Here is a 17,852-nt window from a genome sequence, read left to right on the forward strand (position 1 = left end):
GTATCTTTTAGTCCTATTGAAATTCTGAGAAATAGCACTGTCACTCATCATTGAACAAAAACTACTTTAGGAATATAACACTGTAATATTCTTGGCCTTCTTTCAATCATTGCTGAATCATTGCTTCATTTCAATCATTTACAAACAGAAGCCATGTGGGAATCAAGCTCTAATACCGTGTTTATGAAGAGAAGACCAAAACACTATTTCAACACATATCACCTATATATAACTTTATTTACACAACTATTTCAGTTTCGTGTTACTTTCATTGAATAAATTAGTATTGATACTAATAAATATTTTGAACCCAGATAAGATGGCAAGAAGTGAAACACAGAAAAGGATAGCTCCTCTTGGGTTACACTTGAACTGCTGTCTAGGTAAAAAGTGGAAGCTTCCCCGGTTTATTTTTCACACTCTATTTGTTTTTCCAGCAACAGCAGGGACTTCCCTATTCACTGTTCCTTACTTTCTTCATTCTGTAGCACCCTAGATTTGAAGATTTCAGCTTCAACAAAGTCTATTCTAAATGCTGACAGTGAAAGAACTGCTGTTTGGAGGTCTTTCCTGAAATATTAATGTATAATTTTATTTTCTTAAACTGAACACTGTTTTTAGTTGATGCTTGTTTGTCCAACATGAATTATTTTTCCCACCCTCCAAAATACATGAGTGTTGTCACATTTTCTTTACATTCACTTTAGCTGTAGTTTCCTGAGCTAAATAAATACAAAGTTTTTATAATCTTACAAATGTTTCTCAGCTTCTTAATCACTTACATATTTTATTTGAACTCCTATTGGTTGACTAATAAAGGCAAAGCTGAATATAATATTCCATTTGTTTCTGCTTTACAGAATTATGGAAAAGATTTATTGTAATTTTTTGCTTCAAGTCCCTATGCAGTCTAAAATGCTGCCATCTTACTCTGCAGCTCATCTCATTTTGTCCTTCATGCTATAATTTGCAGGCTGAGTTGGCATGCTCCTTCACTTATTGCATCCCTTCACACAAGATCCTAATAGCTGATCGGATGGTGCTGAGCAAGTTCTGTCCAAATCAGTTCACGAGGAGTAGTTCATAGACAAAGTCAAAAAGAGACAGTCAAAGGGAGAAATGTGGTGTTGGCCTGTAGTTTGATATAGCTGGATCTGAGAGGAAGCCTCTGTCTTACATGAAACATCCTTATCTGAACTCCTGCTCTGATTTTGTTAGTAATAAATTCAATTGATGTCCCCAATTCAAATCTCTTTTACCCACTATGGTATTTGGTGAGTGATCTCTCTCAATCCTAATCTCAGCCCATGAACTCTTCCTTAGTTATATGATCTCTCCCCTGTCCAGATGCAGGGGCAGGTAATAGAGGGGCTTTGGTGGGTGCCTGGTGTCCAGCCAGGATCAACCCACTACACACTTGAGAATTTATAACTTCTATTTGTAAACACCTGGGGAGACTAGGAAAATCTGACTCCAAAAACCTTAAGAGACACGGGATGGGCATGCTGGAGCTCTGACATCCCTTGCCAGTTAGATTCAGTAGGACAATCAATGCTAAAAGCTCTTTTGTGTAATGAATACAAAGCTGCTGCCAGGATGGCTCCATAAGAGGACTGAAGCACTCTTTGGTCCATGTTTGCTGACTTTTGGTGTAATCTCCAAGGATTCTTTAATCCTCTGTCTTTCCCAAAAAGAGCTGGAAAAATCAAAAAACATGTCATTATTAAAGACCATCTTGCTGTTTGTTGTCTGACATGTTTCCATAGATTTAAGTATCAAGCAAGACACGAAGACTCCACATAGGTTTAAATTTTCTTCTGCCTTCATTTGTATTGGACAAGTAGGTCATTGCTTTACTCCAACTATGATAGTTCTGTTTGGTCTTTAAATAACTCAAAGAGAACTATCTGGACTCTGCTGTTGCTGCTTATGGTTTCTATCCATGCATCTCCTTCTTGTAACATAATTTGCTGTTCAAAAGAGAAAAACCCTTTTAGCTCTGCTGGGACTTTGAGGTTTTTTGAGCAGAAAGTGATTAGCAATAAGTTTTCTTAACTTTATTTTTTTCCATTCAGCCAACAATCAATGAAGTTAACTTGAATTGTGTTGTCATACCTCTTACTGCCTGGTGGCTCTCATCATCCCTACAGACATCAAATCACTTCTGCTCTCACTGGGGCCACTTTCTCTGATTGCTCTCCACCTCAGCTTTTCTTTCAGTCCAGGACTGCTTGTCCTCCTCCAGCTATATCCTTACAGTTAATGAGTCTTCTCATTCATTCAGTCTGTCTCCTTGAAAATATTTTTAGACTGTGATCATCTCCCTTGAGCTGACTATTTCTTAAGATAAATGCTATTTCACGTCATCTTTTCTCCTGTGTTCCTGTGCCTTATTACTTTTAGATTTTAACTCCATATCCTCTGAGGATATCTAATGAAGACCTTTTGCCATGCTGGCCTTCAGGTCTGCCTGGTAGTGCACTATGGAGAGGAGCACCATCTACTACTTACTTTTTATGAGATTCTTACTGTGCATAAGAATAGATTTCTGGTTTACTTCAGAGTCACATCCCCTTATTTCCTCTATAGTGCCATTGCAAAGACTTCTGAGACTTAGAGGTGACACCATTTTTTCAGATAGACACACATAAAATAGACAAGCCACTAAGCAAACGTCTGTGGTTTCTGTGCAAAGTCTTAGGCAACAGGGAGCTTTTACTTCAGCCACTAGCATTACCAGAGAAGAAATCTGGTGGTCATCTGATTTTCCAAAGCCAGAGAAGCTTAAGTGCTTTATTTTTAAAACCTTTGCAAGTATTTAGACATTGTCACAAGAAATCATGTTCCAAAATATATTTGCTATTGCAGCTGCTATGTAATGAAATGCAAATAGTAAGTAATGACTCTTTAAACACAGAAGATGAGAAGCTTTTATAATTTATCCTTAGAAAAGTTTAGAACCATTGAACAGATTTAGAATTTGCAATATTGCCATTGAGCTCAGCCTTCATTTACTAAATCATAGCTAAGAGCAATGATTTCACTGTTGTTGAGCCCTGCTACATTTTCTTGCCAAGGATATACTCTTAACTGTTCCTACAGAACCACTACCCCAAACAGGGCAATCTTCACTCTTGGGAACAAGCAGAGGAATAAGCCAATATACAGGGTCAGTCTAATGTTACATTTGTATAGCTCTTTCCATCCCAGAGGATTTTAACTGCAAAGGCTGCATCCATCTGAAAGTCCCACCACAACTGCTGAAATCCAGTAGTTTGCTGCAAATGAACCCTTTAGCTGCATAAAATGGTGATGCAGCAATTTCCAGCCAGGAACACAGGTGTCTGACAGGAAGAATAGTTGTATGTGGCTGTGCTGCAGTGACTCAAACTGGGAGCTATCTGTGCTTCTGCAAGGACTGAAATTTTGTGCTAAGTGCAGACAGCTGTAACCCTGATGCAGAGGCCAGGCATGATCCAGCCCTGATGTGAAGAGGCAGCAGGATTCCTGGGCAACTCATGCTGTACTGGATGGATTCTGTCCTTGCAGAGTGGCCCACTGAAACTCTTGAGTTGTTTTGCCCTTCTCAGTTTGCAGCCCTAAGGAGCTTTAGAGCCTGTGGCAGCAGGTGCCAAGTGCCATGAGCTGCCTGGGACTGCAGTGTCCCTCAAAAGCCAAAAGCAAAGGGCAAAGATGTCAAACCATAATTTCTGCTGGTGGGAGGTTGCTTCTGGCTGAAATGTTGAAAGCCTGTTGTCTTTAAGTCTAAAAAAGTGGAGAAGTTGGATCAGTGAGTCTGTGGAACAGGAATAATCCTTCCAAGGCAAAGTGTATGGCATGAGACTCTGGCTCTTGTTCCAGTGTCTAGGTGACTGTCTGCTCACCTTGACACCATTTGGCAGGAAGGAAAAATTTATGTCAAGATGCTGTTTGTGGGTGATGATAATAGCTTAATTTTCCTATAGCTTTGAGTTGACAAGCTATGAGTTTCACAGTGTAATTTATAAATAGAAATTAGAATGGGTCTGCAAATTGGCTATTAGATGCATTTTTAGATTGGTCATTACATTAAAATAGGAAGGTTGAAAGGACTTCTCAAAAATCACACGGTGAATTATTGGCAAAGCCAATAAACAAATCCTAATTTCTTCCTTTGACACATCCATGTGTATGCTCTAACAAATGTACAGACAGCTAATGACAGCTAACTGTCAAAAAGCACAACACAGCTCATGTGAAAAATCAGAATACCTTTTATTGTTCACTGTTAGAGAAAATACAGCATATTACACATGGAAACAAAGGTGTGTTTGTGCGAACACACACAGTGTGGAAGGATGTTTATCCTCCATGTTTTAGTAATCCAGCTAAGGGTTTTTCCAGTATATTTTCAAGATTACTCTGCTCATCACAATAGACTTTGTTTGTTATTGATTCAAACATGTATTTAAGTGTAAAGCAGTCAGAGATGGTTACAAAGCCTTTAGGAAGGAGTGACTCCATTCTGGCTGGTGAGAAACAAAAGGATAAAAGCAAGGTGCATTCCACTATCAGGAATGCACCAAGAGCCTTTCTGAGGAAGAAATCACATTTTTTACGGCTTGTCAGCATACTCCCCAGCCTATTAAAGAGAAGCAATGGATTCCTATCCAGCCCACATAGGCTGATGCAGTTTGCCAAAACAGAGGCATCTCGTTGCAGCTGCTGGGGAATCCAGTGCTATGATCCTGGTAGAGATGTTATGATATCCTTTGTTAATGCATCTATTAGCATGGGATCTCAGCACTGATCTAAAGGGCTGCTGCTGCACCTGAAAACAACTGGCCCGTGAAGCTGATTAATCCCTGTAGTAATTCTATTAACATCCTTATAACATGGATGATTTTACCCCTCTGCAGCAATGTGAGAGGGAATTGCCCTGGAGAACCTGTAACTAAAGTGTGGCAGGGATGTCTAAGAAAAGCATTTTTCCGCTTGTTTTAGTGCAAAATGAAGTGCCCTGATGGGCTGGAAAACCTCCCTGTCTTCTGGGATTTTGAACTCTTCACAGCACTAATGGTGCAGGTGTCCCCTGTGAGAGGGTGATGCATCAAGGCTCTGACACAGCAGCAATGCTCTTGGCATCCTCCCAAGTGCTTGCTCTGTGGCCACACTTCCTTCTGTCTCTCACAGGTATGCATAGCCTGTCTTATCACACAGCCTCTCAAACACAGCATTTTCATTCACCTTTGTGGTTTCCTCTCTTTGTCCCTCCATCTGACCATGATTTATATGCTTGCTGCTCCGTGTCAGAAGGGCAGCTTTTCCTGGACTCTGCCCCTGGACAAAGTATTGCCAAAAATAAGCAGCAGAGCTACAGTCTTGACCTATCATTGTATAGGGAGCTGATCAAGAACAGAAATGAGAAATTCTCAATTTCTTTTTGTTTTCCTCCTGATTTTCTAGCCTGTGGAGAGAAGGTTTACCTGATGCATTAACCATGTTCATAGCCTGTTCCTAGGACAGCTTGATTGCATTGCAGTTCTGTCATTAAGGGCTTGTCAGCATTGTGAATCAAGAATAATATCTTGAGATTGAAGGGACCCACAAGGATCATTGAAATCCAACTCTTTGCCCTGCACAGGACAATCTCAAGAATCACACCATGTACCTGAGATCATTGCCCAAACACTTCTGGAATGATGCTCTCATGTGAAGTTACCTCAAGTATATAGAGCCAAAAAGGCACTCCACAAAACCCTCCTAAAGACTAGAGAGCATTTTTACAGTCTTCCACTACAGCCCAGGCTCCTCCTGCAGTTTGTTAAGACTATATAGGGTGACTAATGGGGCTGGGGAATTCAGACAGGAAGCTACAGGAGGGTCTGACTAAGTGTTCTGCTACTTTAAAGACTGTTGCCACATACGCAGGTGCAGTGATGTGACTACGAAGCTGCAGTATCTCATCTACATGGTTTGTGATTTCCATGTTAATATGCTAAATGTATTCTGTTTCATAGCCCATCCTTTCCTCCCACAGCAGCTGCAATCCCAAGAGATGGAGTAGCCAGCTCTGTAGTGATCCAGGAGACAGTGGGAGAGAACAGGGAAGGTGGTGTGTGCGTGGGATGCACACACACACACACACACACATGGATTTTATTTCTCTTTCTGCCTACGGTAGCTACTCTCCACGTTCTGCACAGGGATGAGAAGTCCTAGAAGCCACTTCTTGCCAAAGACTTCTTGCAGGTTCTCCCTCCAGGGCCGGGCTCTTACCACCATTCCTTTCCTCAGCTGGTACCGTGTCTGCCCACGCAGGATCAGCAGCATCTGGTGACAGCAGAAGCCAGCACAGGCCAGTCCAATCCCAAGCCAGAGGTAGAGCATGAGGATGACAAACATCTCAGAGCTAAGGAGAGCTCCTGAAAACCAGAGGGAGCAAAGACAGTGAAACAAAGAGTTAGACACACCCCACAAGCAGTGTAACACAGCCCTAGGAACCAACAAACCACCTGTTTTGTCCGGCCGCAAGTGGGAGGTAGGAGCAAGACAGGCTGGCTGCTCTAACTGTATTACATTATTTCCTTCACAGTGCCTGGTGCAATGGACCTGCTGCAGAAATATTAAAATGATAGCAGTCTCTTGTACACTTCTCCTTTTGCTGTTAATGTGAGGATCTGGATTACAGAGACAAATTCAGCCAGAAGTAAAGCATATCTGTGACTCCAGCACTATTCTGAACAACAATTAATTTATTTAAGGATTTACCTGCTCATCACAGGGAATCTAAGATTTCTAGGATTTTGAAAACACAAGTGGATCCTTCCAGAAGCCTTTCTATTTGTATTAACACAAGGCAGAAATATTTCAGATTTCTCTTTTTCTTCATCTCTACTGTATGACTATGTGTGCATATATATACATATATACATAAAAACATATGTTAAAAAAGAAAAATAAATCAATAATGACTTTCCTACCTTTGGGGGAATGCATTTTTCATGTGAACACAAGAAAGAAACAGAAACTTTTCTAAAATACAATTCAAAATCCTTTTATTAGCTGCTGCTAGAATACTGAAAATATTTTGAATATCTGAAGCTCCTAAATCAACTGGGGGCTTTTTAGTATACATTTGTGATGAATATGTTTGAATAAAAATATTCTGTAGGCTCTTTCCTCTACAATGATTTTAGAACTCCTTCTGGAAAATATTAGTATAGCAGCAGGTGTCACTGAGTGACCTTTCAGTGTGTAAGCAGATATAAACCCATTAATATAAAATTCTCTGTTGCCCATACGATGTTTATGCACATATTTTGTGCATATTGGTGTATTATTAAACAGCCATATTTACACACAGGCATATTTACACAAAAGAAATTAAATGTGTGTCAATACTGATATAAATGGCTGATCTCTTTTCATTGGTTCTTATAAGGTTTAGAAATAAAAAATTCTCACATGCTTCTGTTCCTCTGGAACACCATGGGCCCTACAAGACCAACAGTGATAGAGCAAAGATTGCACGGACAGTAGAGATGTGCTGCCTAAAAGAGGTACATGGGTGCTTCAGGTTTTAAGTTCAACAGAAGGGTCACTGGATATGCATCTCTTGCTTCCCTTATGCAGAAGGCTGGATTAGATGGTATCACCTGGTTCTGCAATCTGTGAATCCCATCTTTTCCACCTGGCAGTGCTGTAAGCGAGAGATTGGGGCAGGCTCCTCTGAGGATAATTTGTAAGGACACTGACTACAGCCTCAAGCTTTCAGAGGCTGCCTTCACTTGAAAAAGGTGCAGGAATCATTCAGTTTTCTTCCAAAATGCAATGTCATCTTTCCCTTCTTATTAGATCCCATTCAGCTCAGCGGGCTCCGTATGCAGCACAACAAGAGAAGAACAAGCCCCTTAGGATAATGACAAATCCTTACACCAATTCTGTCAGAATGACTTAATCTACCAGGTAGGAAGCCCAGAGCCAAATACTGGATTTTCTATCCCTCATTTACTGGACCAGACTTTTTTTTTTTTTTTTTTTTTTTCCTACAGCTCATACTGAGATGGTATATGGAGAGGGAGATTTTCTTTAAACCCTTTGCAAGGCACCTATAAGCTTTATTTATCTGACTTGCTGAAATTCAGCATTCAGGAAGTAATTACCCTTGTTTCCCCTTGAAAATATTAAGCATCTCTGAGCCATCCTTTCCAGATATGTGGTTTTTCTAACTTTTTCTTCATGCTAGGAAAAAAGCATTTTCCATAATTTGTGTGGTCCAATATGATGTGTTCACAACAGTGTTCTCTATTAGCCCCTCATCTCCACAGTCTCTTTTGTTTTTGGATCCTTTTTTGCTCTAAGTGACCTAGTGTAATCTCAAGCTTATATTGCCATATATAATCCATGCCAGAAAAGCTGTATTGTAGGTTGTAGTTATAGACTTTGGGTCAGATTCTGAAATCCATGCTTGAGCACAGTCTGGGCAGAATGAGCCAGCTGAAAACTTTCCCAGCATTAAAGCAGGGAACACGTAGTTGACAGGCCAGCAGATTAACCCTTCATCCTCCTTTCCTACTTCTGCAGTACAGTGAGCATGACGGAGAAGAACAAAGATAAAGTTTTTTCCCTGTTATTGCAGTCATCTGTTTGGATCATACAACAACCCTTAAGTAATTTACATGAGCTGAAAAATACTGTGTGAGCTACCCTTCCAGATAACAGTTCAGGACTGTATTTTTCTTTCCTGGAATGGAGGTTAAATGTGCTGGTAGAAACCCAGTAGGCCCTTCCTCCCAAGCAATCAAGACACCACACGCCTGTATCTTGCTGTGTGAGGCAGCAGTTCTCAGCAGAACTAGAGGTTTGGTGGGAGCTGCTGGAAGCTGCTGCCTCTCAAGGGTGTTCTAGCTCTTAGCTCTGCACCCAGCCCCATTGTGTCCCACTCAAACACTGCCCACATGCTGTCTTGGCACCATAGCTGCTGCCACCAGAGCTGGGGCACTTCAGTGTCTCTGCAAATATATGCCAGGATCCACCTCTGTGCAGATGAGCCCTCAGAGTCAGAGAGAACTAATTCCTTGATAATCTCCTCCCATATCCCTGCTCCCCCTCCCAGACTGATGCACTGAGCAGAGCTTAAGCACAGGGGAAAATAATTCCCAGTGTTTTCAATGCTAGTAAAGCTCATGCAATATTATTTACAAAAATTATTCTAGTTGGAAAAAATGATTCCATAAAAATGTCATGGCAGGATTTCATGTTTATTGTCTTTCAGTGATTACCATGACAAATCTGCGAATTTGCCAAGTAGAGAGTATTTGTTTGTTTTCAGATGGCAACCCAGCCTGGAATCTGAAAAGCAAGCTGGGGCCTCTCTGGCTCCTGTATTCCCAGCAATGGAGCCTCCACACTCAGATTTTAATCAACACTTCTGGTGACAGTGCACAACCCAAAACAGACTCCCTTCTTACCGAGCTCAGATGAACCTGCAAAGCTCAAATATGTGGGATACCTATTTTAGTCTAGTAAAAGCTGATGTAAGTGTATGAGGCAGGAGCTGCATGGGGGGAGATGGCAATTTTCAGCAGTCTCTCTCAGGGCAGAGTAACAGTCAGTCTAGGCTGTCTGCATAATCCCTTCTCTGAGGCCAGGATCTGTCCAACTCTTGGGTTTGGACAGAGAAAGGATTGAGGTTGGAGAGTCTGAGGGTGTGTTGAAGGGTGAAGAGGCAAGGTTTCTTGCCCTGCAAGAGCAGAGGATGACTTACAGGAGCAAAATCAGAAGAGAGAAGTAGAGGGGTTGTGGAGATTTACAGAAAGGCAGGGAGAGAGGGGAAAGGGAAGAAGTAGAAAGAAAGGTAAGGAATGGTAGCAAGGAGAAGGAGGTATTTGCTTTTGGTGTGGAGCTTTTGCAAAGAGCAGCACAGAGAATTTCCCCTGGCTCTCTGCGGACTTGTGTCCCAGGCTGAGGTCACAAGACAGGGAGCTAACCATGTCACATTAACTTCTCTCTGGGTTTCTGTTGCCTGAACCCCAATTCTCCTGTGCTGGAGATGAAAAGATCTCAGTAAGTTTGCACTGCCAGGAGGCAGGAGGTGGGTGACAGTGAAGGGAGTGAGTGGACCTGGATAAGATATACCTGCTGAGATATGGGTATACCTTCTGCAGATTCATAGGGTACAAAAGCCTACAGGAACCCCCCGCCTCTACCTGTAGGACAGGCGAAAGATCCCCCATACCTGCAGTGAAATCCATCTCCTCTGTCTAATTGCAACACATCTGCACAACATATAGCTCTATTCTATCGCCACCAAGTTGGTTATGGGGCATTTTCCAGAGTCCAAAGCATTGAGAATATAGCTATGGATGTAACCCAGAGTGTAGCACTATTCTGTTCTCCAGTTTCTATTTCAGGTGAAGCAAAGTCTTTTGAAAAGTCTGGCTGTAGCCTCCAAAGACAGCAAATTGCCCCTCTTGCCCATTTCCATACCACACCTCCACATAGATGGCTATCCCAGGAAGAACAGGTCCCCCCATCCCAGGAGCCCTGAAGGAGGAACATACTCCTCATCTCTGAGCAAGGAGTCCTTACCTGAGAAGAACTGGCTGATGGAGTGAGGCAGAAGAGTGAGGAAGGCCAGTGGGTCCGCAAAGGACATGGAAAGTGTAGCAGAAATGTAAGCCATGCCTGCCACCAGGGAGTCAAGGCAAGCCAGGGAGGTGTAGAGGCAGAACATGATGAAGTTTCGCATGTTCCTGCTCCCAATGCAGTTCCCTGTGAAGAAACAGTGGTGGTCATGCCTCTGGGTGATTCTGGCACACAGTCTACAGAAGTGAGTGCTGGGCAAGGCTGAGCCAGGGGACCTGTTTCCATCCAGCCAATCTGCCACTTCAGCTCCTTCGCCCAAGTTTAAGTCCTTGCCCAAGTCCTCGGGGGAGCTCTGGATCACAAGGACGTAGTTGCCCAGGGCATTAGCTGAGAGGAAGAGGAAGAGGGCCCCATGCAGCAGAGCAGGCGAGATAAGTGGGGTGGTGGAAGGGTCTCTGAACATGCTGGGGATGAAGACAAAGATCTGGAGGACGAAGGTCACTAGGGAGATGCACAAGAAGTAGGCTGGAGCGACAACATTGAGCAACCTGAGAACTAGCATTGCGGATTACGTTCCTGCGGGGGAAAGCAAGGAGAGAAGGAACATCACCGCTCCGGCTGCATACTTCATCCTTCCATTTCCTGCCGGGTCCCGGCCCCGCCGCCTTCGGGAAATGCCCTCCGGGGGCCGCTCTCCCTCGCCGCTGCCCCACGGCCCCTGCCGGGCCGAGGCGAAGGGACAGCCCGTGGGCAGCGACCGCTCCCCGGCTCCCGGAGGAGACACCCCGGTCCCGGCGCCAGCCGCCGGGGAACTTGCAGCAGCGGTGCCCGGAGGGGCTGCAGCGGCTGGAAGGGGAGAGGCGGCTCCCGCGGTGTGCTGGTGATGTGAGCACTGCTCTGCTCGCCTAGCAGAGTCTCTCTGCCAGGCAGGGTCAGTTTTGGTATTGCATGAGAGGAAAAAAGGTGGTGCTGGAGGAGGGGGGAGTGAATTGGAAAGGAGGGGTGGGAGGAGGAGAAGGGGTGGGGGGAGAGGTTGCTCTAATCCACTGCAATACGGATCAAATCCAATGCTCTAATTTATCCCTTAAAGCCACGGATCTGCAGATTACCACTATGACCGCTGTCCTGTTCTGCACGAAATCAGAAAATAAACAAAACAGCTGGTCAAGTGCTGTCCGGCTGCAACCTGCGGCGCTCGGCTACCGAGCCGGGGCAGCCCCGCAGCTGCAGCCGCAGATCCGCCCGGGCACGGCGCGTCCCCGCCGGACGGGCGGCCAGCCCCGACCCTGGGGCATCGCCAGGGCACAGGACAGCCGAGGGGACACACGCGGCGTGCAGCGAGCCGGTGGCGGTGCGGGTGCCCCGGCACGCCGAGCGCACCCACGCCGATAGCCTCAAGGACTCTCCAGCGCCGGTGTCTGCAGAGCCCCGGCGGCCCCGGACCCGCCTCGGCCCCGCGGCTCTGCGGGCTCACGCTGCCACCTTGCAGTCCCCTTGTGCCCAGGTACTGGCGTGTCTGGCGCCGGCGGAGCCGCCGCTACAGCCGGCCATGCCGAGATCCCCACGGCAGCCGAGCCAGAACGCAGCCCGGAGTCTGCCCTGCTGTTCCTCTCCGTCTTCCTCTCCCTCTTCCTCTCCCATCCTGCTCTTTTCCTGTCCCTCTCCTCTTTGCCCCTGCCCCGTGTCTGTCTCTCTCCGTCCAATACCCCGTGTCTCTCCCGGTCCCTGTCCTCATCCCTGTGCTTTTCAGCCCAGGACTCTTCCTTCTCCCTCCCTCTCTATACCTCCTTCCCCGTCCTGTTCTTGTCTGGTCGTCTCCCTTCCCGACCGTCCCCGTGTCGCTGCCCCCGCCCCGGCCCGTCTCTACCGTAGCTGTCCCTTCAGCACCACCCGCACCTGCTGCAGGTCCTTCCACCTCCCACCGAGCACAACGCGGCCCAGGAGAACAGAAAGGTGTTCTTGGGCATCTGAGCTCCTGGCAACTCCCACGGGGTGGGCAGAAGGCTGGCAAGAGGTATTCTGCTGCTCCAGCCCGCAGAACACCATTCCTTCCCACAGTGTGGATCAGGGCGGCAAGGCGAGGTTTCTGTGCGTGCCCGTGCCTCCCCAAAGCCGCCCCGGTTGGAACCAGCATTGGAGGCAAGGGGAAATGGGGGGGGCAGTCATTGCGGGTTCAAAGCCTCCCTTAACACAAGCAGGAAAGGCTTTGATCTGGACAAGTGCCTGGTGCTGATAGAAGTTTTGCAGACATGTGTTTGCTCTCTGACAGCTACACACACCCTCACACCCCTCTGCCCACCCACGCTCTTCTTGTACTGTCTACACAGACTCTAGCCTCTCCTTCCACACACCTACGTGCTGCACCTCCCAGCTCTGATGATTAGCATCCCTGTCTTCCTCCACAGATGAGCCACCCATGGCAGGAGAAGGGGAGAGAAAAAGGTTATTGGGCTGCAGTAGTGTCCCTGGAGACAGTCAAACTGCACTGGTGAAAAGTCAAAGACAAATTGCATTTTACGTAATCTTAGGTCCTAGGCTTACTGACCAACCCCTCAGCACTGACTCTGCAACTCCACAAGAGACTCTCCCTTTGCCTGAAGGTTCAGAGCAAAATGAAAACTGTGTTTCACGTCTCAGTTTCCAGGGAGAGAGGACTGGAGGAGAGAGAGGCTGTGCTTGTCTCCTGCACGTGCACTAGCATGGAAGGTGATGACAGCAACCAAGTGTTCAAGGATTCTTCAGTTCTTTATCAGAAATAATTTTTCTCCCTAAAGCTAACTTTCGTGATTCAACATTTCTGAGAAAAGCAGTGGCAATAACACAAGCAAGTGCAAACCAAGCCTGTGGGAACTGGGTCTGCAGTGACGAACAGCTAAGAGACACCTCTGGCAGAACTGAAGGGGAAGCTGCTCAGAACGAATCTAGTTTTCACTCCCACCTCCCTCATTCTCCTGTCACGACTACTGAGAATAAAAATCCTCCAATATTCCCTCAACTCATCAATTTAAAGTAGACAGAGCCTTGCAATAGAGATACATGACCCAGTCTAGGTTTTATCTTTAAATAATCAGACAGTGTTTTCTCCATATTTTAACAGCTCACATCAAAATAATAATAATAAAAAAAAGAAAATTACTGAGAAATCTTTTCATGTCATGAAAGACTCCCAACTGAGGGGACTGCATCTCATGAAAGACATTAAGCCTGCCTGAATAGGGAACATCAAAAGCTGTAGCCAAAGCAGGGGGAGGAAAGGAAGGGAAGGGAAGGAGGAAGGGAAGGGAAGGGAAGGGAAGGGAGGGAAGAGGGAAGGGAAGGGAAGGGAAGGGAAGGGAAGGGAAGGGAAGGGAAGGGAAGGGAAGGGAAGGAAGGGAAGGGAAGGGAAGGGAAGGGAAGGAGGGAAGGGAAGGGAAGGGAAGGGAAGGGAAGGAAGGGAAGGGAAGGGAAGGGAAGGGAAGGGAAGGGAAGGGAAGGGAAGGGAAGGGAAGGGAAGGGAAGGGAAGGGAAGGGAAGGTTTCCACTAGAATGGAACATTGATGAGGCAGATTATTCCCCACATTCTCATTAAAATGCTCCTGCATATTGATGCTTATGATTTGTCGCTGTCAAAATAGTGGATTAATATTTTACAATATAGCAAAAAAACCTCTCTTTCAGTGCATTATGAGCTGTTTGCAGGATTGGGGAGAAGTTGACTGGGGATGAATTTTTGTATGTATATGCATGTGTATATAAGAGAGAGATGGGTGAATAAGAAGATTAGCACAGGAAATAAGCAGAAGCGAGAAAAGTAATTTGGAAAATTAATTTAGAGGAAGCACTGGAAAGTAACAACATTTCCTGTATGAATTGGGTATTCTCCTGCTGTGAAATCAACACCATGAGAAAATTGTGCATGTGACAATCAGAAATATCTTCTCCCTTTTTCTTCTCTGAATCTGGTTGTGACCCAGGAGATAGAGTGTTTCCCCATTTTGCTTTTCAACCATAGGTAAAATCTCTTCACTCATGTGTGAAGATTTTCCTGGGTTTTGATCACAGCAAGGATTATGCTATCTGGCTTTGTCTGGAAGAACTTGGCAGCTGGGCATAAGAAAAACATGTAAGAGCAATTTATTGTCCTCATTACTTACTGTGCAGATGTTTTCCAGAAATTAGCACAGCATACCACAGCCAGTCCCTCTCTCACCCAGCCCTGATGATTCTGATTGTCACCACTCCACTCTTTCCTGCTGGGCCAGTGTGTGCAGGGACTTTCCTTAATATGGGCTCTTTTCCAATATGTGCCTTTAGCAAGCAGGGTAAAAACCACTGACATAATCTCTACAGTTGTCAGTCAGCTGGTGGTTTCATCCTGTCATTCAATCATCTGGGCTACATTTGATAATGACTGGCAGATGACAGTTTTTGTAGCTTTGTGCCCAGATCTGCTAACTCTTTGTGCTCAGAGATCTCAAACATAATAAAATACTGTTCCAGTTGATGCCATGTTCTGATACACCCTGCCCAACAACTTTGAAGGTTTCACTTTAAATTGCATCCCAAATTATGTATAATTTCTTCCATGTCAAAATATGCATTGCCTTAGCCTGTGCTATTGGTTTATTGTTCAGGATACAGTCTGATGGTGATTTTTCTCTAGAATGAGTAATTTAACCTCTGCTATTTGCTGTGACATTTTAAAAGAAATGAATGCTCTCTGTGGTATAAATCAGGTGCTGCTTGATTTAAATTATCACTTAACTACACGTTTTATGAAGTGGTTCCTGGTTAGATTTTTTTTTCTTTTTTTTTTTTTTTTTTTTTTTTTTTTTTTTTTTTGTTGGGGGTGGTGGTTAGCCTTCAAAATTTGAACACCCACAATGTCTGGAGAGGCTTCCTGTTTGATTAGGTAAAGATGAATGGCTAGGAAAAGTATCAAGAGCTGCCTAAAGTCTTCAGTTTTGCAATAAAATAAATATAGCATGGCTGAGCTGCATGCCTGCATGCTGACCAGCTTCAAATCTGCCTGGTGGAGGCATTAATACTGAGAGCAAAAGGATGCTCAGCCCTTTCCTCACTCAGCTCTGGGTTATACTACCACAGGTTGTCAGGACTTAATCTTCCATAAACACAAATCTAATGCTAAGGTTCTACTCATAGTGAGAAATGCCCTTCAGAGGCAAACTCAACCATCTTTCCCAATTTTCCATACCCTTGCTCCAGGTTTACCTATCCTTTGCAGACAAAGTCTGATAAAGTCCTGAAGATCTCAGGTGATGGAGGTTCTCCACTACCTCCAGGCAATCAATTCAGCTACTTGTTATTAATTTGGAATATTCCATGCATAATGTGGCACTCCCTTGCAGCAGTCTAAGGTGTTAGTCCTTATCCCAGTGGATTCAGAGAAAGATAAATCACTGCAATCTTTTACATACTTTTAAGTGGCTACCATGTCTTCCCTAGAGGAAGCCCTTCAAATCCTTTACTAATACCTCTTGGGTTGTGCCCCAAAACTTCTGAAAGAAAGAGTGAGGATCCTGGGGTATTGTTCCTGTTGTACAAGCACCTGAGAGGGGCACTGAGCACTGAGGTCAGGCAGACTGACAGGATGGCTTTAGGCAGCTGGGTTTTAAATGATGTGGGTTGCCCATTGTGCTGCTTCAGTTGTGCTGAGGAGTTTGATGAGGAGGATGTTTATTAACAAAGCAAGGGATGGCAACATGTTTCCAAGGAGTTAGGATATCACTTTGTTCATGATGCTCTGGTCCATTCTAGCCAGCCCACACAGTGGAGCAAAAGGCCTGGGTGAAAAAAAGGCTCTAAGTCATAATTTATGGTGTGCCCTGCTGTGTCAGGAAAGCTGTTGCAAAAATCACCATTTCACTTGTTTGTTGCTTGTTGGTGGTGTCAGGAAAAAAACTTTTGCAGTCAAGTAAATTTCAGTGTGTCAGAGCATAACAGCAGGAAGAGAATGCTGATGATGGGTGGGAAGGGAGTGCTGTGGGAGGGAAGGTGCTCTCTGGCCCAAGCTCAGCCCAGGGTTGCTGTCCCTGGCTGTGGTCCACTCTCCTTCATCTCCTGGCCCTGCAAATGCCCCTGAGCTCTGTCCTCATAATGATGTGGGAATTCCTCCCCTGAGAGACACAAGATTCTTCCATTCCAGTGCCTACAGCTGCTCCCTTCATCAAACCCTGCCTATAATACTGTCTCATCACCAGAGGAATGGCTGAAGGCTGTAAAAAAAAACCCTATGGAAAAGATCCAGTAGTGGAAAGGAAAAGAAGGACAAGAGGTATTTTGTTCCTGCAAAGTTCTGACATCCTCTGCAGTGTCTGGGTGCTCTTGAATTCCCATTGTCCCCAGCAGGCCTCAGTACCAGACATTTTACCCTGACAACAAGGTGTCATGCTGCCACTTGATGGGACTCTTCTCCTTGCTTTCAAGATACTTTGACTATCAGGTAAAGTACACAATAAAACATCTCTAAAAGTATTTGTCTCAGCTGACTGATTTGGAGCTCCTGAACATAAAGCTCAAGCCAACTGAGCAGACCCATCACACCCAGGTGACTAACATGGAAAGTTAGTAGAGTAAGGTTCCTGACATTCTGCATCAAGGCAGGACATTGCAGGAACAGAGCTCTTAAGAAATATAAAATTAAGCTAATAAATGTAAATACTGTTTATTGCAAGGGAGGATTAAACCCCAAACTAACAGGCATGGACATGTGAGTGTGGTCATCTGAAGCAATCTTCTGTCAACAGAAGCAGCTACTGCTCCAGAAATTGTGCACTGCCCTTTTTCACAGGTCTGGATTCTTCCTTCTCATCCCCAGTTGGCTTCCCAACCCTCGTCTGCCATCATTGGATGCTTTGAGCAAATTGGATGCTTTGTGTCAAATTTGTACTGGGCACATCAAGATGCAGGAGCCCTGGTCTTCCTTTCTGCTGGTGAAGTGTCAAACACACCTAGGGAATCCTATAAATAATAAATAACAATAACACATGCACATATTCATAACCTAGTCATTGTTTAAGTAGTGAATATTCAGCACACACCAGATGGTTCTTCTTTCACTGCCTCCAAAATGGAAATGACCAGTTACTAAAGATAAAATATTCCTTCCCTCTGCTGCTTCCCTAGGGCTCCTACTTGTTGTTCTCTTGTAGAACTGCTACTCCCCAGAGAAAAGAGCCTTTCAGCCTTGGAAACATTGAAATCAGATCTGAAATATGAAATGTTTCAGCAGAAGCTGCAGATAAATGAACACAGTGTTAAATCAATTCCAGAAAATAGACTTG

General features: G+C 44.8%; 2 protein-coding genes across 2 annotated transcripts in view; both read right to left on the bottom strand.

Moving 5' to 3' along the window:
* Window positions 1-449: 449 nt before the first annotated feature.
* The window catches only part of LOC306803296 (uncharacterized protein), a 119,711-nt gene continuing 102,308 nt past the window's right edge, over window positions 450-17,852 (bottom strand). The window contains exon 11 of the transcript XR_013774598.1: window positions 450-461. The gene's annotated coding sequence lies outside the window, so the exon portion shown is untranslated. The remainder of the gene's footprint in view (window positions 462-17,852) is intronic.
* ZDHHC22 (zDHHC palmitoyltransferase 22) lies at window positions 6,139-11,234 on the bottom strand (the record flags this gene model as incomplete). The annotated part of the gene is made up of 2 exons (XM_079309599.1): window positions 10,573-11,234; window positions 6,139-6,404 (listed from the first exon to the last, which is right to left on the bottom strand). The coding sequence occupies exons 1-2, from the start codon at window positions 11,129-11,131 to the stop codon at window positions 6,139-6,141; spliced, it is 825 nt and encodes a 274-aa protein (XP_079165725.1). The 5' UTR covers window positions 11,132-11,234.

This window comes from Erithacus rubecula (genome assembly GCF_903797595.1).
Source record: "Erithacus rubecula genome assembly, chromosome: 6".
NCBI classification, from domain to species: Eukaryota; Metazoa; Chordata; class Aves; order Passeriformes; family Muscicapidae; genus Erithacus; species Erithacus rubecula.